Here is a 21,444-nt window from a genome sequence, read left to right on the forward strand (position 1 = left end):
TGTCCATTTGGTAAAGCAGTGGGCGGGGAAACCCTTTCCCGGCAGAGAGAGCATCCCGCGTGATGGCCCTGGTGGCAGGAAGCCTGGCACAAAGAGCTAGAAGGTGGGAGGAGCTCAGAAGGCAGCTGGAAAGGGAGGAAGACAAGGCCCAAGAGACAGCCAGGGCAGGCCCGCAGACACTGGGCCGTGCCAGGGGACCGTCTTCATGCCAAGAACAACAGGAAAAGCCGCCGAAGGAGAGTTTGAACAGAAGTGTGAAGCAATCAGATTTGCATTTTACGGGGTAACTGTGGCTTTAGTGTGGAGGGGACAGGAACGCCAGCAGGGAGCCCCGCCAGGAAGCCACTGCAGGACCGGGACAAGTGTCTGGATAAACAAGGCATTTAAGAAGTAAACTCAACGGCGCAGGGGATAGATGAGACATGCGAAGTCAGAAAGAGGGAGGTGGCGGCGTGGGGGAGGGCAAAAGACAACGGGCTTACCGGGCAGAAGAGACCAAAACTCATGAAGGCTTTGTGAAGACACATGTGAACCTTAGCCTCTGGGTAAGCATGAGGCCTCAAGAGGAGGAGGGCATGGAAGGAATGGAGAACAGTCTATAAAATGTCACGCAGGGCTTTGGAATCAGAGCAACTAGATCTCTGCTCCTTTCCTTACTTGCTGTGTCAGGGCAAGTGACTTCGTGTCTTCGAGCCTCTGTCTGCTCCTTTGTAAGAGCAGAGAATCATATTAGATTGCGTCATGAAATTCTGACTTTGTGGGTCAAAAGCAATCAAGAGTCAGCAATTTCCTACGGTTCCATGTAATATATGTGTCCTAAGGGCTTCCGTGAGCATCGCGTAAGCTGAGCTGTGAGCGCGCACGCTGTCCGCAGCTTCTTATCATCAGCTTCATCTCATTAACCACGGCCGCCCAGGTGCGCGGGGCTGGCTCATGGAAGCCAGCTGGGCTCCTGCTCACCTGGCCCATCGTCAGGGCAGAGGGCTCGTCCTCGAGGCTGTGGGGCTCAGTGGCACTTCTCCCTGACCCCCGGCGGGGCTCAGTGGCACTTCTCCCTGACCCCCGGCTGGCCTCCAAAAGTACCCCAGCCAACCGGGCCGGGCATTCAGACACTCCTGGAACTGCACCTGGCCTGGAGGGTGTGGGCTCCCCGGGAAGGCCTAGGGAAGCCTGAGAAAGCTGTGGGTGTGCAGGAGAGGGGGAGGGTGAAGGTTTCCAGTCCCTGATGCTCCAGGAATGCGCATGTGACACCAGGTAAGTCACACTGTCTCCCCCATCCTCACTCTCTCATTTGTAAAACACTAGACCAGGGGCTGGCAAACTTTCTCTGTAAAGGGACAGACTGTAAATAATTTCGGTTTTGCAGACCATGTGGGTTCTATTTCAGCTAGCCGACTCTGGCATTGTGATGTGAAAGCAGCCAGAGGTAAGTGGAGGTAGAGTACCCAGGATACTTTTAGGGGCCCATGGAAATGTTTGAATTTTAATTTCTTTTCAAGTCAGAAGAAAAAAAAAATGATGCAGATGTAAGAGTGAATTCAGCCCAAATTATATTTGTCTTTATACCAGCAGAGTCATAAAATACCATTTTTTAAAAATTTATTTTAATGGAGGAAGAAGCCACGGAGGCAAAAGTGCCTAGAGCCCACCAAAGTCATAATGTGGCCTTCTGTAGAAAAAAAAAATGTTATTTATGGTACTGAAATGTGAACTTCTTTTACTTTTTTATTTATCAGGAAATCTTTTGATCCCCCCAATCATTTAAAAATGTAATAGGCATTTTCGCTCATCAGTGGTACAAAAATGGGTGGCAGGCCTTACACCCCAGTGCTAGGGGATCCTGAAGCCCCTCCAACTCATGGTCTGGTCAGACTGTGAGGAGTGAAACCAGAAATTAAGTGGAGATGTAAGGGGTTTCATGAAGAATGGCAGTCACACCCTCAGTCTAGAGTTACTTTCACACCTCAGCCCAAAGTCAACATACTGAGGGAGGGTCGCCTAAGAGCTAGCTATGCAGCTAGGAAAGGCCAGTTGTTTTAGGAATGTGTCAAGGGGTTAGGTGTAGACCTCAGACTAGAGGGGGCTCGCTGACAGGAGCCCTCCAAGGTCATTGAAGCCCTGTGGGGGAGGGGAGTGTTGAGAGTTTTCCTCACAGCAACCAATTGACACCAACTTCGTGTCCTACGATTCAATTCTGACACAAACCGTCAGACTCCACAGGTTTAAGGGCTCAGTCCCCACAAGACTGCCCTCACTTCAGAGGTCAGTCACAAATACCAGGTCCTCTGGTTACCCACACTCTTGTCCAACTTGGCTACAAAGTCAGGGGTTCCCACAAATATCACCTTTGGATTCAAAAATTGGCTGGGACAGCTCACAGCACTCAGGGAGACTCTACTTACAGGATACACTTCAGGAATAGCCATTGGACAAGAGGCACAGGAGAAGGTATGGGGTGGGGGTGGGGCACATGCAGTTTCCACGCCCTCTTCAGACGTGTCACCCCCCCCCACCCCCCACCCCCGGCACCTTGATGTATTCACCAACCAGGTAGCTGTTCGCACTCTGTTGTTTAGGGGTTTCTGTGGAGGTTTTTATCATGTAAGCATCATTGATTAAATCATTGGCCATTGGTGACTAACTCAGTTTCCAGCCCCTCCGTTCTGCACAGAGATTGGTGGTGGGGCTGAAAGTTCCGAGCTTCCAATCATGGCTTGATCTTCCTGGTGATCAGCCCCCATCCTCTAGGAGCCCACCCAGAGTCGCCTCATTAGAATAAAAGACACTCCTATCACTCCTACCGCTCAGAACATTCCAAGGGTTTTAGAGCTCTGTGGTCTGGGAACTGGGCACAAAGACCAAACACGTACACCTTATTAAAGCCCAGTAAGCTCCCAACCCCACTATGTGCTGTGAGCAATCCTGCACAGCGCTCCATGCCCCAGCTCAGCCCCCATGACACTCCATCAGGTGGAATTAGGAAGTAGGATCCTTCATGGTCTTTAGCAGAGGAGGAAACCAAAGCACAAAGGGTGAAGTAACCCGCTCAAGGTCACACCAAGTAGTAAGTGAGAGAGCGGGGACTTGAACCCAGGCTGTCTGGTGCCGAAGCCGTTCATTGTGTAACAGCCACACTCTAACCACGTGGGAAGCTCTAATTGTATGTCATTCACGGACCAGAAGACTGCTTTACGGGAGTGGTTTTCAGTCAGGGACTATTTTTTGCCCCCAGGGGTATCTGGCAATGTCAGGAGATACGTTTGGTTGTCACAACTAAGGAGGAGGCCGGTACTGGAATCTCGCAGGGAGAGACCAGGGCCTGTGTTAAACACCCTACAATGCACAGGACAGCCTCTCACCAGAGCTGTCCCCAGATGTCAACAGTGATAGCACTGACCTTAAGGTGGAGAAACCCTGCATACAGGTCTTCAAACGTTGGTCACTGAGTGCCTTCCTAAAGAATCTTGAGAAATGCTTACTCTCTTATGAGTTTGTAAGTTGACATCTTGATAATTTCATCATAAGCTTAAATATTTGCAAAGGAGTTAATTTATGGCACATTGTAAATATTGACATTTTAAAACGAAATTGTTACATCATTCTTTATATACAAAGGAATCTAAATGGCACAGCAGTTTCATGCCAACCTTTGGTCCATCATCCAGTTAAAAATACACGAACAAGCTTTTCTTTAAGAGTTTAAAATTTTACATCCTTCCTTTTATCCATAAGCTTGTATCTCCACTTGACTTCACCCACAGATTTTATCCTAATGGCTTTTTAAAAAGATTTATTTATTTATATGAGAGAGAGGGAGCACCGGGTGGGGAGGTGGGGAGGGAGAGGGAGAGAGAATCCCAAGCAGACTCCCTACTGAGCGTGGGGTCCAACATGGGGCTCGATCTCATGACCCTGAGATCATGACCTGAGCTGAAACCGAGAGTCTGACACAAAATCAACTGAGCCACCCAGGCTCCCCATCCTAATGTTTTATATTTGTGTGTGCATGTGTATATATGCAAGTATATATGTCTATCAATGAAAGACTTTCATTGTATATAGAAATACATAGGAAGTGTTTCATTGATCACCATTTCACACTTATCTGCAACCAGCTATGTTCATTAACTGAAACCATACAGCTAGAGACTTTTTTTCTTTGACCACAGGCCTCCAAGTATTGAAAACTTTTTTGGGGGCATTTATTATTATTACACAGTTAATCAATACAACAAAAATATATTACCTGTTTTTAGAAATAATTATTAAACTCCCAAAGTAAATTTTTTTGGAAATTCATCTCTTAATGAGACAGGATGGGGCTTATTTAAAAAATCAGTTAATGAATGAATATTTCTTATAGCTCCTCTAAGATAGGGTTTAGCGTGTGTTTTATGCCCGTTTTTTTCTTTTTATAGATGCAAGTAATTAGAAGCATTGGGATGGAAGTTTTGTTACAGTGACATCACTCAATTCTTTCAATTCTTCCAAATTCACTGTTAAAAAGTACGCTGTGATCATTTTTCTGAATGATCTATATCAGCTGACAATTGCATTAGGTTCTCCTTCAATTTTGTTTAAAGCAAACCTTAGAATCACTCACTTCCTCAATTTCTGGGAAGCGTGCCATAAAGATTTCGCCAAGGCTTCTACTGTGACTATTAATTACACCCCTGACACTTTCTCTACGGCATTCTGGTTAAGCCAAGATACTCAGAATGGGTGAGGTCAATTAAAACATTATTAATTTAAACATATCTTCCAGTGTTATATTTTTTTATAAAGTGCTTTTATCTTCTAACAAGTTTTAACTGTTTTCATCAAAACTTTGCGGCTGCAGATTTGATTCTAATTTATGGAAATGTTGGCTCTATAACATAATTGGAAATGCCTGTCTGTTACTGTCCAGTAAAGCAAGCAGATCAGACGTGCTTTTGTCAGAAAGAATCCGATTTTATTTTCCAGTTCAAATAAGCATGTTAGAATGCATCCTAGCGTCATCTGTCTTATTTTTTATTCTCAATTCGAAGAAAGAGAGAGGCAGGTAGATAGATTGGTATGTAGGTAGGATAGATACAAGATAGACAGAGAGATTCATGATGGATACATGATAGATAGATAGATTCATGATAGATACAAGATAGACAGATAGATTCATGATAGATACATGATAGATAGATAGATTCATGATAGATACAAGATAGACAGACAGATTCATGATAGATACATGATAGATAGATAGGTTCATGATAGATACATGATAGATAGATAGGTTAGACAGACAGATGGTAGCTAGACGACAGAAAGTAGAATGGATTAAGCCAGTGCTGCTACCGTCCGTATCTACTTTGATGCCTCTTTGCCCTGATAGCAGGGGGCGTCCCTGGACAGTGGTACATTCTCTGAAGGAAGTAAGATTTTTGTTTGTTTGTTTTTGGGTTTTGGGTTTTTTTTAAGATTTTATTTATTATTTATTTATTTATTTATTTATTTATTTATTTATTTATTTGACAGAGAGAGACACAGCGAGAGAGGGAACACCAGCAGGGGGAGTGGGAGAGAAAGAAGCAGGCTACCAGTGGAGCAGGGAGCCCCATAAGGGGCTCGATCCCAGGACCCTGGGATTCTGACCTGAGCCGAAGGCAGACGCTTAACGAATAAGCCACCCAGGCGCCCCAGGAAGTAAGATTGTTAAATAAAAAATGCCTTGGCTCCTGATGCCCCAGTGTACAATCCAGGACAGAACTCTCTTTCTCTAATGCCTTGTTATGCATTATAGAGAGAGAGACAGAGAGACAGAGACAGAGAGAGACAAAGACAGAGACAGAGAGACAGGGAAGGCCTGAGTAAGACTGTATTTTGTAAGGAGGGAGAAGAGTAAGGGAACTGGCAATGCTTCACCTCCTGTGCTTTCTCAGGAAGATAATATTAAGAAAGGGAACGCTGACTCCCTTGAGGCCGTCAGTGCCCATGTAGTCCTTGGAAGGCTTTGGGCTGGGGCTGGGGGGCAGGGGTACATGCACCTTGGTCTGAAGACTTCCAGTTAAAACTCCCTTGGCTTTTGCAGTGATTGAAGTCCTGCCTCTGGCCTTGTTTTTTGTTTTGTTTTGTTTTGTTTTTTAATTAAACACCACATCTTGGAAACGCTCCCATCATTCTCTGCACAGTCTGCCTCACATCCCGCTGTATGAAAGCCCTGGGACGTAGGCAACCCGTTCTCCCAGCAGTGGATATTCATTTTCAGTCTTTCCGGCGATTACAAATAAGGCTGCCTTGACCAGCCGAGGACACAGTTGTACCTAGTTGGCACACGTGGGGGACAGTGTCTGGAGGGTGAACCCTGCATGTGGGATCGCTGGGTCAGAGGATGCCCTTGACAGTCTGAGCGGCACCGCCGTGCACAGAGGCTGCGTCTACGGCCCCCCACCCCGACCCTGTAGTGAACGGGAGGACCTGCTGCCCCTCTCTCCGCCCGGCACAGTGTGCTTGCAAACGTTTCATCTTGGCTGATGAGAGGGGTGAAAAAATTCCACCTCGCTGTAGTTTTATTTTGCATTTCTCTGATTGCGAGTCAGGTCATTGTCTTTTCGTATATTTACTTCCCTCTACAATTCCTTTTCTGGGAGATGTCTGGGAAAAATGAGCCCATTGCCTATTTTTCTATTGGAGTCATCTTTTTCTTGAATTGTATTAACGCTTCATTTAAGGAACTGGGGTCTTTTTCTGTCAGAAGTTCTGTCGGAGACATTTCCCAGCTTATCACTTGCTTTCTGACTTCAGCTGTGCGTTCATGTGTGTTGTGCAGAAATCCCTAATTTTTCTGTAGTTAAATTTATCAATTTATGACTTTTGAATTTTATGTCACACTTAGACAAGCTCACTCCGAAATTATTCTTTTTAATTCTACCATGTTCCCCCCCTTCCTTTTTTTCATTTGTTTTCTCATTATTTTAAGATCCTTGATTCATCTGGAACTTATTTTGCTATAGGAGTGAGGTAGGGATCCGGCTTTGTGATCACCTATGGTATCATACAAAATAGCACTGGTCTTTGTTTCTGGTTCCTGGAACAAAGCTTCTCAAACCCTTAGAATTTTCGGAGTGATAGGAGTATCCTTCATAGAAAGCCCACTATGGGTTTAGGTTAATGACCATGACTTAGTGTGGGGTCCCTAGAAAGGCTCAGGGTGGGACTGGACACCAGAAAATCCAAGCACAGAGAGGGCTGGAACCTTCAGCACCACCCATCAACCTCTGTGAAAGGGTGGGGGTGGGGGGAACTGCAGATTAGGCTCTGTAAAACACAGGGGCGATTTGACGAGCTTCCAGGTTGGTGCAGGACCCACTTGCAGGGAGGGTGGGGCACCCCAGTTCCATAGGGACAGACCCTCCTGTGCTAGCGACCCTTCTGAACCTCGCTCTACATATCTCTTCATCGGGCTGTTCTTCTGCATCCTTTATAATATCCTTTATAATAAACTGGTATCAGTAAATGTTTCTCTGAGTTCTGTGAGCTGCTCTAGCAAAGTAATAGGACCCAAGGATGGGGTCGTGGGAACCTCCAATTTATAGCCAGGTGGTCAGAAGTAGAAGTAGCAACCTTGACTTGCAACTGGAGCCTGCAGTGGGGCAGTCTTGTGGGACCAGCCGTTAACCTGTGGGTTCTAATGCTATCTCCATATACACAGTGTCAGAATGGAGTTAAATTTGTTTGGGTCCACCAAGAAATGGAGAAAAAAAAAACCCATCAGACTACCTTATGGTCCCAACATCATTTATGAACTTATCCCTTTCTTCCCTGGTATAAAATCCACTTTTTAAAAAAGTTTTATTTATTTAGGTAATCTCTATACCCCACGGGGGGCCAAACACACAACCCGGAGATCAAGAGTCGCATGCTCTTCCGGCTGAGCCAGCCAGGCGCCTATAAAATCCTCTTTTAACACAGGCATAGACTTCCGAGTCTGCCCCACTGACCTGTTCTACTCATGTTTAGGACTGAACTGCTTTTATTTTTGCTTGTTCCTACCATTACTCTTGTATTTCAGAATTTTCTGGCTATTCTTGCTTACTTACTTCTCATAAGAATTTTGGCATTGCTTCCTCATGATCCCCAAAGTGAAGTCGCTATTTTCCTTGGACTCACCTTAACTGAATAATTAATTAGGGAGAATAGACAACATTTAATACTAAGTGCCCCTGTCCAAGAACAGGGTGTGCTTCCCACTTGTTCAATTTTTCTGCCGCCCCATTTTGAAGTGTCCAGTCAGGCAGCGCCTGGTGCTCGTGGGAGCAGCCATAGCCTGAACGTGCCCCCTTGTTCAGTGGGGGCGGGTCGCACGGCTCCTCAGGATCAGGGGATCCGCCTGGCTGGACAACTGCAAGGCTGAGGGAAGGGCAGCTTGCCATTTGCCCCTCTTCCCTGAGCCTGTCCCAGCAGCCACCTCTTCTCTGTTGCCGGGACTTACGCGTTTGTGATTTAATCAAGCCTCATCGCCACAGAAGCATCTAGAGATAAAACCTGATAACTTCCTTGGGAACTGGGTCAAGCCTTGTCTTTCCTGACCATCGATACTTAGGACTCATCACAGGGGAGCCAGGGGACCATTTGGCTTGGGCCACATGATCACGAAAGGCCTCAGATTTACACTTCTCACCCCATCATCATTTGAGGTGAATCACAGAGGCACACTGAGGCAACTGAAAGAAGATATTCATTAAAAACTTAAATGTGAGTCCCATTACCAGACCTCACGCCAGCAAAGGCACTATAAATTTAATATAAATCACATACCTGATTTGTGACTAGCAGAGCTATACTGTAGGACATTGCCACATATAAAGGAAAGCTAAAAAAATGTAAGCCTACATATTTTGAGTGACACATAGATAGCACTCAAATCATAATTGGTGTAATGCTTTGTGTTTTATCAAAACCTTTAAAGTTATATCACTTTACCTCCCAAATTCTGAATCTTATTATAGAAATACTTCAAGTACGGCGCTTTTTGTATCCAGAGAAATAAAACAATATTATCTTGTGTTTTAGTGTTAAAATAAAAATTAAACATATACCGTAATTTCTGCAATTCCGTCTGGGCATAACTTCATTGTTTTCAGATGTTGGTGGTCATTAAAATGGCAAGTGTCCCAGGGCTTGCTTGAAGGCGGGAAGGCCTGTCAGCGCAGCATCTCGCCTCAGGGACCCCGGGCTTAGGAAAATCAGGGTTTAAGCCCTGTCTTACTCACATAACGATTTCCTTCCGTGTCTGCTCCAGCATCATGTACTGCGTCCACTCCTGCTGGGTTTCATATGTCTTAGACTGATCCACAATCTTTTGGAACATTGTCCTCTTCCTGCAAAACACACCAGTTCGTTAAAGGAGCCCGTCTTAGAATAAGGCAACCCCCTGGGCTTCTAACATTGGCTGTTTCAGGCAGAGGTTTCTGAAAACAACGTAATTAACAAAATAAGATGGGAAGAACCAAGGCCTGGGAGCGAAGACCTAGGTTCTAACCCAGACTCTGTCACCAGCGTGTTCCCGGACCTTACTTAGCCAAACTTTTTCCCTGGATTTCAGTGTCTCGTGGATACAATGGGGGTGAGAATTTCTAACTCCCGGGGTTGTAGTGAGAGTTACTGTTCCATAGCATAAGAGCTGTGCCTGGCACACAGAACAGATTAAATCAATCGGATCTATTGTATTTATTATTATAGTCACTGTAATTGTTATCCTTGTTCTTTAAATGAAAAGAAATACCAACTTGAAATACAGGGCGAGGTCTGTGGCAATGATGGCTATATCCATCATGTGGATTGCGTGCTCGTGCTGTCTGCGATTGAGGTTTTGAAAGATATTCAGGCTCTAAAGAGAAAACCACAGAAGAGATGTGAGAAGTGATGCTGGCAGGGTAGCCACACAACTACTGATGATGACCCCCGATGGTGGGAGAGGCAGCCCAGGCCGATGGGAAGAGCGCTGCCTGGCCACACTCAGGCTTCTTCTGATATGGGGGCTCCCCGCAGGCAATACAGAGGGCCCCCACTCATCCTACCTCATCTCTTAGCAACGTCTTGCCGAACTCCAGGTGGTGTCTTTCCAAGATGGAGGACCCATGGAGCTTGGCCAGTGGGTTCTGGGATCTGAATGGGAGACACACACACAAAATCAGCGTGGAAAGGCCAAGATGGAGGTTAAAGATATCATCCAGTCCTGCCCCCCCTCCTAATTCTGCAGGCAGAGAGGCTGACGGCCAGCATTGAGAAGGAGCTTGTCACACTGTGAGATGGTGGGAAAGAAGGCTTGACGTCAGGTCTCCTGACTTTCAGGCTTTAGCTTTCTCCACAGCTGATTCTGAGCCTCTCTGGGCTCATGGACTCCTTAGAGAGGCTGTTGAATAGTGTGTGCCCCAAAGGCACGCACACATACAATGCCACAGGCAATTTTAGAAATTTCTCGGTTCCCTGTAGTCATCCATGGACATTGGCCCTGGACCCTACTTTAAAGATCACAAGCCCTTGATGTAATACTTGAGTCTCAAGAGAAGCTACTGAATTCCCACAAGTGGTATGTTTATTCATGTCTTTATTCAATAAATATTTGTTGAGCACTTACTGTGTGCCAAGCACTGAGCTCAGTACTTAGCTTCCCATTAGGTAAAGTGTAAACACGACCTCTAGCCTCAGAGCGGCATGTTCTAGGGCTTGTTTATGACTTATAGGCTGTAGGCCCCGGGCAGAGCCTCAGTTTCCTCCTCCATACTACGAGTATAACACTAGTCCCTGCTCTACCCAGCCTACGAGGTGGTCATAAAGGTCCACCAAGACCACGGTGCAAGGACCATGTTTCAGAGGCTGTCTGGAATACAAGCTCTGTGAGGACAGGGACTGTGTCTGGTCTGCTACCATGGTCCCTCCTCTGCCTAGCACAGGGCCGACCACACTTGCACGAGGAGCATTACACATAGAAGGTGAATGAGTGAGCCAGTGTCAGTTACTGACATTTGGCTTCAAGTCGTTCAGCAGGGAGGGAGTTTCATATATCACTGCTATAGCAAATTACCACAAACTTAATGGCTGAAAACAGTAAAGATTTATTATCTTATGGCTCTGGAGTTCAGAGTCTAAAATGGGTCTGCAGAGCTGCTTTCCTTTTGGAGACTCTAGGGGACAACCCGTTCCCTTGCTTCCTAGCTTCTAGAGGCCACCGATCTTCTTTGGCTTGTGGCCCATGCTTCTTCTTCAAACCTAACAGTATAGTAACCTCTCTCCTCTCTGACCTCTTGCCTACCTCTTAGAAGGACCCTTCTACCTACATGGGGCCCACTTGGATAACCTAGGATAATCCCTATATTTCAAGATCTTTAATCACATCTTCAAAGTCCCTTTTGAATGTAAGGCAACATATTCCCAGGCTCCAGGTATGGCGGCATGGACATATTTGGGGGTCATTATTCTGTCTGTCACTAGAGTTTTCCCAGACCTACGGGGCAGGAGGAAGTAGGACGCTGTGGACAGTGGGACTTCCCCTGGGCCAGTGAATCTGCCTGAGAGCCTTTCAGATCTGGGTAACGAATCCTGGGAGCAGGAGGTAGAGAGGGGGGACAGTGAGGGCCAACTCACTTCATCTGGTAAAGGTTGTTGGTGCCTCTGTGGTCAATGTCATGGCAGAAGGCAGCGGTGACCATGGCCAAGGCCTCTAGGTCCGTGAAGTATCGCTTCAGCTTTCCGGTCTGAAAGAGCAATCAGAGGTGCCACTCCTTTCTTGCAGGGGTTGTAAGCAGAGCAGATGTGAGGGGGAGGGCTGGAGTTTGGAAGCACGGGTCTGACCTTGGCTCTATCCCTGGCACAATAGTATAACCAGATGTTTGCCTGAGACTAGGGGGATTTCAAGGATATGGGACTTTCCGTACTAGAACTGGGACAGTCCCAGGAAAACGGGGATGGCTGGTCACCCTAGTCCTGAGCGACCTTAACTGGTTCAGTCTCCCAAACTGCACACTGGAGGTAGAGGGCATTGGACTGGATGATGGTTGATAAACTGTAGCGGTCAGGTTTTAGGATCTGGAGGGCTTTGGAACATGCCTAGACCGGCAAAGCAAACCCTCCACTGGTTTAAGCACAGCCCAGAAGAATCTTTCCCTGAGCCTCCTTTGAATACTTCTTGTTTATGCTGGATGTTGGAGAACAGGTTTGGGAAGAGCTCTGGGGAGGCGATGCTGACTCTGTGACTCAAAGAAATAAATCAAGTCTCAGTGGTGTCACTGTCATCTTCTGTGGTGGCATGGCCCGGACTCCTGCCTTGAGGCCCTAGTGCCCATCCCGCCCCACCATTCCAGCCATGAGGGAAGAAATGAGGAGGAGCGGGCTGGACGAGCTCAGAGATTTGCATCATAATTTACATGAAATACGAATCTCTGAACGCTGTGGGCCGAAAAGACTGACACAAATGCACATAGGTAGGTCCGTCCAAGGACACTGGCGGTGTTTGTAACAGCGAAAGATGGACGACGCCGCCTGTGTCTGACAGTAGGGGGCTGGGCAAAGTGTATTCGAACAATACAGAGTCCTCTGCGGCCATAACACGGTATCATAAATAAGCCTCAGACACAGCATGCTGAGTGACAGAAGTCAGACACGGAAGGGCTAATGCTGTCTGAGACTACTTACGTGAGGTACTGAGGGTGGACAAATTCATAGGGACAGAAAGGGGAAAGTGGTCACCAGAGCTGGAGAGAGGGGAATGGGGACAGACTTTCTATTTGGGAAGATGAAAAAAGTTCTAGAAGCAGGTAGTAGTGATGGTGACCCAATACGGTGAACGTACTTAATACCCCTGTCTGAACTGTGCACCTAGAAACAGTTAAAACGGTAAGTCTTCTGTGGTGCATATGTTACCACAAGAAAAAAGTAAATATATGAAGAATGTGATTGATATCATTCTTCAAATGAAGAAAGCATGTTATAGGGTATTATTATTCAGTTGGTTATACACAAAACACACTCTGCATCTGTGTGTCTGTGCGTGTGTGTGTAAAAATATGTCTCGATGCTTCTAGAAGAGGGTTTGGAAGGAGTCGGGCCATGGTTCTCTCTACATAACCTCACTGGGGCTGGGGGCAGCCTGCGGCTCTCCTTCACGTTTTGTTTTACACAATTCCGTCTGCTCGGAATTCACGTGTGCTAAGCATGTACTCCTCTTGCATCGTTTTTTTTTTTTTTAAAGCACCAAAGACAGAGCAAAGCAGCTGCTTCCGGGTGGAGGTGCAGAGGTCGCCCGGTGTGGCCGGAGCCCCAGCCGCCGCGGTCCCCCGCCGTACCACCAGCAGGGAGAACATGGTCTGCCCCACGTTGAAGCCGTGCCGCCAGTTGTGGTAGGTGATCCTGCGGTAGCCCTTGCTCAGCGAGTACATGAACCGCACCAGCGCCTGCGAACACGGGCACGGGAGTGAGGCCTGTGGCCCTGCGTCCTAAGGGAGGTCGCACCCCCCCCCCCCCCCGCCCCACGGGCGGAGCGGGCGAGCAACAGGTGCCTGCACGCCGGGAGAGTACTTTGCAAGCGGCTAAATACTAGCAGAATGGACGGTGTTAGGAACCCAGGTGCTTGTGAGTCCCTCGGCTTATTCCACGAATGGCGTTTCATCAGGGTTTCCCAAACTCTGCCCCGGACAGGTACCAGGGAGGAAAACAAAAGGGGTCTCTAAATCAGTGGTTCTCCAACATAAGTGTCCATCAGAATCACCCAGAGGGCTTGTTAAAACACACACACTTTCTGATTCATTAGAGCTGGGAGGATGCGTGTGTGTGTGTGTGTGTGTGTGTGCACAAGGAAGACTGTGCTTCTGGTACATTCGCAGGTAGTGCTGATGTGCTTTGGGGCAGCACTTTGAGAACGGCTGCTTTAATCAAACAAGTCTGGGAAATTCTGAGCTTAACCCCCACCCCTCCCCCAGGTCCCTCCCCACCCCTAGATTCACAGCACACTGTAAGGAATCCTGCAGGGGGAAAGTCCTGTTTACACTGACGTCACCCACATTTCCCACCCGTGTTTCATGACTGGTTTCCATTTATGCCTTTGGAACTCAGCGCCTCACAGGCCTCCTTGAGAAGCCAATGCGGTCAGAACACCACAGTTCAGAGGAACTGTGTGTCTCTTTTCTGATAAATAACTCATCTGTGCAACATGACTAATGCTTTATATCCTCCAAGCTGAGGGTGCACTGTTTATAGATTGAGTTTAAAAAAAAAAAAAAAGCAAGCTAGCAAGAAGAGAAAAGGAAATGGAAGAGGTTTATTTTGACCTTACCTCCTGAGGAATGTGAAATTTATCCACCACTTTGAGCTCATAGTACATCTGTATCCCACATTTCACCAGCTCCAGTTCCGTGAGGGGCAGGTCGCTGAAGTGGAACTTATTGATTTCATATTTCTCTGCATCTGGCAGCTCTCCTTGCTGTGTAAGGAGGGGAGTCCGGTGGTTGGAGCACATGAAGCGTTGGTGGGTCTCTCCCCGGCAGCCCCCCGCCCTGTCCCCATCCCAGGTCTGCCCCGAGGATCAGAGCAGGGCGGCAAGGGGCATACTTTGCAGAGCCAGCCCCCCCCCCCACCCCCACCCCGACCTCCCCGCCCCGCGCATGCTCAGGGCGCACCCTGCGCGCGTTCTGCCCCGCGCACCAGGATCTCAGCGAGTTCCTCTTCCTCGCATTCCCACGGCTCCTTCCCGTACACCTCTCTGGTTTTCTGCCACGGCCCAAGATAGCAGAGAGAAAAAAAAATCGGTTACTACATCTGAGGTCTAACTATGCCTCCAATTTTCCATTTCCGTTCTCCTCCTTCCTCCAAAGTGCTTTCAGCGGGGCCCACCAACTCAGAGAGGCTGCCCTTCACCATTCGTTGATGGGCAAATTCAAAGTCCTGGGCTTTGGACGGTGGGGACCTGCCTGCAAGTTCGAGCTCTGCCACTTACTAGCAGAGCTACTTAACGCCTTCGATTCTCCATTTCCTCACCTGTAAAATGGGGGTAATAAAAATACTTAACTGGTGAATTAAGATAAGATTTATGCCAAGTCGTTTTGAAAAAACATGTGTACAGCTAGATGAAATAATGCACGTAAGTCCCCTAGTGCAGTGCTTGGTGCATAGTAAATGCTAGAATTAAATAACGTTGCTGATAGTCTTATTGTTATTATTACTGACGGGAGTCAGAAGGTCTTGCTCATGGTCCTAGCTCTTCCTCTCACCTACTGTGTGACTTGGGGCAAGTTTCTTCCTTCTCTGGGCCTATTGCACCACGCATGTGCCAGACGAGGGGGGACCTGGACCCAGTTACTTGCTTCTGATTTCTTGACCCAGAGCATGGTCTACTCACTTCTCACCGGTTCCCTGAGGCTATGCTTCCAAAGGGCCCACTTACCCATCATTTGGCTCAAATCACGGAGACAAGCAAACCGTGAGTCAATTCATCCAAACTAGATGATTTCTCCTTTGAATTTATCAGTGATTGGGATGACATGATCAAATTTGTTGTGATACCTTCCCAGCTTAAGAGATCACTTCTGAAAACATTGGCCTGTATTGTTGCAACTTGTGAGGTCTATAAGCAAGGTCTTGGGAGCTCAGCTGGGCATCCTATCCAATGCCACTTGGCTAACTCAATTGACTTCTAAGATCATGACCTCTTTGAGAACAAAATCCCAGAAATGATGAGTCACTAATCGCCACCTATCTTTCACAGCAACCTTATCCAGTTTTCCACCCCAGGTAGGACTCTCCTCTATAGCATCCCTGATAAATGATCATCCAGCCTCTACTTGGATACCTCTCTTGACAGAGTGCTCACTACCTCATGAGGCAGCCCATTCATAAAAGTAGTAGAGAATTTGCTCATTATCCTGATAAAGGTTAAATGAGACCTATTTAATGAGCTGGGTGATTAGGGGACAAGGTACGTCCCCCTTCTGGATCTCAGTTTCTTCATATCTACAATGGGGTTAGAAACCCTTACCCTGCTTACCTTAGTGCACTGTTGTGAGTATCAAACAATATCCTAAGTGTGAAACTGTCTTATAAACTGTAAAGTGATGAAACTATGTGAGGACTCCCTACTAACATCGAACTCCTTCTGCCATACTTCTTTGCTCACCAAACTCCTCTCTGATCTGATTGGGTTTCTAAGTGAGCTGACCCCATGGAGGGAGTCTCTGAGAAACTGACCATTGTCCATTGGGCTGTCAGAGACAGCTTCCTCTCAGAGTAGGTGCTGTGGTTGGGTGACTGTCTCTACTACCAAGTCAGCCCTCAGCACAGTGAAAAACGGAGTTTCTAGAGCTGTTAAGCCAAGATCTGGCCCCAGGACCGAGATGGCATGCAAGGGACAGCTGTCGCCAAGCCACACAGATCAGCCATTACGTATGAGTCACTGGTACTTGTGGACCCATCCATCCAGCCGTTGAATGTGAGGGGCCCGGGGCATCCCTGTGCAAGGCCAGCCCAGCCGTCTCTGCCTTCATGGAGCTGGACTACTGCTCTGGCCACATCCCAGGGTGTCATTTCTGCTAGAGAAGAAACGATAAAAGAACTTAACCCACCAGGATTTTCTGGATTTCTTCGTTGTCACACTTCACATGGTATTTTACCATGTCCTGGAAAATATCCTTCCTGTTTTCAAGTCTGTTCATTGACTCATAGGTGTCAGGGTTTAAGACGGACCAGCCCAGGAATTGAGCCAAAGACTGAAAGGGAAGAAAGGCAGAATCAGAGGCAGAACATCCAGGCTTGATCCTGCCTCTGCAACTTAGGGCAAGACTCTGGCATCCCATTTCCTCAGCTGTGAGATGGCTTTGGTCAGCTGGGTGCTGCCCTCCTCGAAGAGCTGGTGTGAGGGTGCAGATCAAACATGGGATGGAGATGCCCTTTAAAATACAGCTCCAACACACGTAAGCATCGTTCTTGTGTGTAATAACTTCACCCGAGTGTGTTGTACCATGTGGGGACAGGAAGCCTATGGAAACTCTGTCCTTTCTGCTCATTTTTGCCATGATCCTAAAAATGATAAAAGGTAAAGTGTATTAATTAAAATTTGTTTTAAAGGGAACGTGGATTTCTCTGAGAGCACATGGTAGCGCACAAGTGCGAGCAAAGAGAGTGGACGCTGAGGCTGAGTCAGGGCAGTGTCAACAAGGTGAGCTCCCCACCCCTCCGCAAGTGAGGGCCCCTCCACCCCCCGCATGCTGGCAACAAGCCAACGCCTCAACGCAACGGCAAAGGCCTCCTCCCAAACCCTACCTCCATGAGGGTCTCATCCATCTCATCAAAGGGCTTCCCATCTTTGCGGTTGTAAAACGTGGCCACCCCAACAATTTCTTCCTTCTTGTTCACAATTGGCATAGAAAGGACGTTCTTAATCATCCATCCAGACTCATCTAGAGGCTCTTTCTACAAGAGAAGCCAGAGTAGGTTACCAATCTGTTGTTGTTCAGGAGGGCCTTTCATTCAGGAGTCTGGATAGAACGGGCCCTAGAAATAGCAGTCAGAAAAGGCCAAGGGAAAGATAATTCTATCTGCTCGTTATCAACACCATATGCAACAACAGAGGGGGTGCAGAGGGGTTCCGATGAGCTTAAATACCATAGTTTACGGGCCTCTGTGTGTCAAAACTTTCAGACTTTCTGCCACGCCAGCGATTTAGGTCTGTCTTACAAGTGCCTGTGCTTTCCAGGTAATAGCTACAGTATGAAAACTGCAAAATAGCTAGGGATTCTGTGGGGAGGTGGTAAACGAGGCTATCAAAGCAGATTGCAGCTATGTCAACAAAACCTTTGGCTTAATGACCAGCTCTGTGCTTTTTCACCTGCCTGCTCCGGCAAGAGGTTAAGGTAACCTGGAGTGGTTCACCTGCTTCTGATGGTTCACAGTCTCTCATTCACGGTGTCTGTCACAAGCCACCAGGCGCTGGAATGTGTTTAACAAAGCCATCATTAAAGGTCTTGTTTGTCTGTTTGTCTCTTGACTCTTGATGTGACTTCCTGTGTGACTTTTGGCATGCCATTTTATCTCAGTGGGCCTCAATTGTCTCATCTATAGACAGAGATGGTAGCAAGAATCTGTGCCTCGTGGAACAAACGAGACAAGGGAGGTGAAATTTCTCGGTCAATCATAAGGGGCCCCTTTGTGAGTCATTTCCCATCTGTCTGAGCCTCTCACTTTTATCACTTGTAACATGGGAATGACTGGAGTAGGTCATTTGCAGACTCTTTTGTCATGAATTTGTAAAATATTAAACATTTTACAATGTGCAAGGAACGGAGCTAGAAACTTAAAAGACCAAGGCAAATGAGGCACAAAGGTTATCCTCAGGCTGCTCATAATCTGGAAGGTAAGCAAGCAACTGCACTGCAGGTGGGGACTTTGTAAGGGTTCTGGGGGAGCCAGAGGAGGAAAGGAAATCAAGGAAGGCTTCCTGGACTTAGAGAGTCTTCCAATTCGAAAGTTCCAAGGTCCTTCAGGTGGTGAGATGATGATGATGGTGACGACAGGGATGATGATTTCAGTAACACTGGAAGTCAGTACCTGGTGGGAAAGTGTCTCCAGGAGGATGCAGATTACAGCCCAAAGAGCAAGCGGCTGTTGTTCAGGAAAGATGTGTTCTAGGTCTGCCTTCCCCCCACGTCTCTACCTAACCTTTGGGGAACCACTTCCTTCTAAAGGCCATGATAAGGAGACAGGTTTTATTGAAAGCCAAATGAGAAAGCATTAAAGATCTTTAAGCAGAGAAGTTACTGGCTGCAGCCTGAGTTTCGAAAAATTACTCAGGCTACTTTGTAGAGGATGAGTTGGAGGAAGAAGCCTAGAATCTAAAAACGAGATCAGATTTGATTTTTTTAATGTGGGTAAACTGAATTAATTGGGTAGAGACCAAGTTCTGCATGGTTGTAATCAGGTTAGTGACTCTTGGCAACAATTTGGGCTCATCACATTGATATGACCAAAATCCCAACACAAGACATACCACCTTAACTTTGGAAGGATAATCTCACTAAGCTCTTTCATGATGTTCTTCAAGGAGTAAAAAAAATAATTCATTAATTTTTCTAAGAGGCATTTTTATTTTCTTCTTTATTATTTCCTGATTGCTAATGCTTTGTTTTTCTTCCATCTAGCATGCTAAACTCAACAAATGTTGATAGGGCACCTGGAGCTGAAAATGTTAACAAAGATAAGGCCCAACCGTTGACCAAAGGAAGCCGATACTCTGCTGAGAGGAATTAATCTGAAAGCAAAGAAGGGTAATAAAAGATAACGTAAGGGAAATATAGTACGAGGAACTAACTCCCCGGCATGGCCCTCCAGGCCATGTGTCATCTGTCCTCTCCATGTGTCATCTGGCTTTGGTCTCCTTCTCTAGACTCTCCTCCTGCCACTCTCCATGTCTCCATTCTCTCACTCAGATTCATTGTCCTGTTCTAGGTCCATCCAACAAGCTCTCTCTTTCCTGCAGTCCTCACCTCTTTCTTTGCTGCCCAAACAATTTCTCAGGGACACATTCTTTGATTCCTTCCAGATTAAGTCAGGTCCCCAGAGAGATTCCCTCCTGTATCCCTCTGTCTTTCCCTGACCAGCACTCCATGGCCTTTGTCCCCATACAATCATGAGCCCCCTGGAGATAAAGACCATGTCTGTCTGGTCCACCATTGCAGCCAGTGTAGCACTGTGTCAATTGCTGGCACAGAGGATGCCCTCCATAAACCTTTGTAAGAAAGACAGACAAAATCGAATGGAGTGCTAGACAATATGCCATGAAAATCCCAAGGAGACAGAAATGATATTAGCCAGAGGAAACAGATTAAGACTTCATAGAAGTTTCATAGCATTTGAGGTTGTATTGAAAGGGCAGAGAGTGTTTGGGCAGTACAGGATGGTTTGGGGGTAGGGGGTTGGGGGGGGAACAGCACAAGCAAAGGTCCAGAGGCCAGAAAGCAACGTATGTGAACATTAAAACCGAATGGGACCTTGGAATTTACCAAAGTAACTCCCTCCCCACTTCCATGGGCACATGACTTTTTTCCATCCATGTTTTCACTTTGTTGAGGCTGCCTCCCAATAAATAGATGGATTTGAACGTATTTGAACCCTCTCTGGAGGAAAAAATATCAGGTGACTAAGAGACCAAACAAGTAATGACTTACCTGGAACGCAAAAAAGTCCTCGGCAGGTGCATTCATGATGTTGCAAATCTGAGAGCGGTGAAGAGGAATAATGGAGCCATGATTAGACTGGATAGCATACCCAGGGAGCCCTGCGTGCTATCTTCAGAAATGCTACGTCCTTGCCCAAGGCGTTCACATTCTTTTCCTCAGGTAGATATGCTCGAGATGGTTTTCAATGATTAACTGAGGCTACTGGACAGAAAAGCTACCTTGTAAACATTATTTCTTGCCATTTGCTTCACTCCTTAGTCATTTCCAAGCTTTGAAAAAATCGAGGCTACCATTCGGCATTTTTAATAGCTGCATTGTATCTCATTTTGTTGTCTCTCTTTTGTTGAATATTTGGGTTGAATCCAATTTTTGTTATCATTAGTGTAAATAATGTCACTCTAAGCATCTTTAAATCAATTATGTTTAGGTTTGGTATTGTCTGTTTTGTAAGGAAGGAGTTTTTTCTTGGGGTATAAGTTCCAAAGTAGAACGAGAAGTAAAGGGTGTTGTAGCTCTGGTTTTATATTGCCAGATTCCTCTCCTAAAAATTGAACCAGTTTACCCTACCATACTGTGGAACTTACCTGATCACTGCAGAGCCCCAGCCCGTGTGGCCACTGTGTACGGTTGCATAGTATGTGTACTACACAAAAGCATCTCACACAAGGGCTGACTGGGAGCTGAAATCCAGCCTGTTCTCGACTTGAAGAGCCATGCTCCTATCTTTCTGTTTTCATCCACTGAGAAGGGATACTTTTTTTTCATTCTCAAAAAGGCACCATATGGGCTTGAAGTAACCCTGCCTGTCCCATTGGCCTTGACCATCCTGTGGTCTGAGAGGGTGAGCTATCTCTGTTTCTGTTCCAGAATTGCTCATCCACTGCACCATCCCTCTGGCCTCTCTTTGGACCAGTTCCATCAGTTGCCATTGTTCCCTCGTGAACTCTGACCTCTCTGAGGGCTCTTTCCCTTCAGCCATGAGCTTGCTTGAGTCTCTCCCATCCTGGAAGATGAAATCCTCCCTCGACCCAAACGTGGTCCCAGTAGCAACCACCCAGGTTTCCTCCTCTTCTTTTCTTTTGCGATTCTCTACCTCCTCATTACCCATCCACACCTCATCAGACCACACACTGGTCTCCACCCCCACCTCACCACCAAGTCTGCTCTCATCAGGGCACCGATGATCTAATTGCCAAACTCAATAGGGTTTTCAGTTCTTATCTCACTAGATCATTTTTGCCACATTTGG

General features: G+C 46.8%; 1 protein-coding gene and 1 long non-coding RNA gene across 3 annotated transcripts in view; one reads left to right on the top strand and one right to left on the bottom strand.

The window, feature by feature from the left end:
- PDE6A (phosphodiesterase 6A) overlaps nt 1–21,444 on the bottom strand; it is a 67,073-nt gene that overhangs the window by 7,299 nt on the left and 38,330 nt on the right. For both annotated transcript variants that reach the window (XM_026510746.4, XM_057312253.1), the window contains 10 exons: nt 20,184–20,231; nt 17,284–17,433; nt 16,587–16,730; nt 14,674–14,739; nt 14,306–14,452; nt 13,320–13,427; nt 11,623–11,732; nt 10,056–10,143; nt 9,765–9,865; nt 9,249–9,356 (listed from right to left, as the gene is read on the bottom strand). In XM_026510746.4, the coding sequence (XP_026366531.1) occupies nt 9,249–9,356; nt 9,765–9,865; nt 10,056–10,143; nt 11,623–11,732; nt 13,320–13,427; nt 14,306–14,452; nt 14,674–14,739; nt 16,587–16,730; nt 17,284–17,433; nt 20,184–20,231 (1,070 nt within the window). The remainder of the gene's footprint in view (nt 1–9,248; nt 9,357–9,764; nt 9,866–10,055; nt 10,144–11,622; nt 11,733–13,319; nt 13,428–14,305; nt 14,453–14,673; nt 14,740–16,586; nt 16,731–17,283; nt 17,434–20,183; nt 20,232–21,444) is intronic.
- Nucleotides 124–19,329, top strand: LOC130543709 (uncharacterized). Its single transcript, XR_008959218.1, has 3 exons — nt 124–1,254; nt 13,226–17,179; nt 19,158–19,329. It is a non-coding gene; the product is annotated as an uncharacterized LOC130543709 (long non-coding RNA).

This window comes from Ursus arctos, unplaced genomic scaffold (assembly GCF_023065955.2).
Source record: "Ursus arctos isolate Adak ecotype North America unplaced genomic scaffold, UrsArc2.0 scaffold_15, whole genome shotgun sequence".
Lineage (NCBI taxonomy): Eukaryota > Metazoa > Chordata > Mammalia > Carnivora > Ursidae > Ursus > Ursus arctos.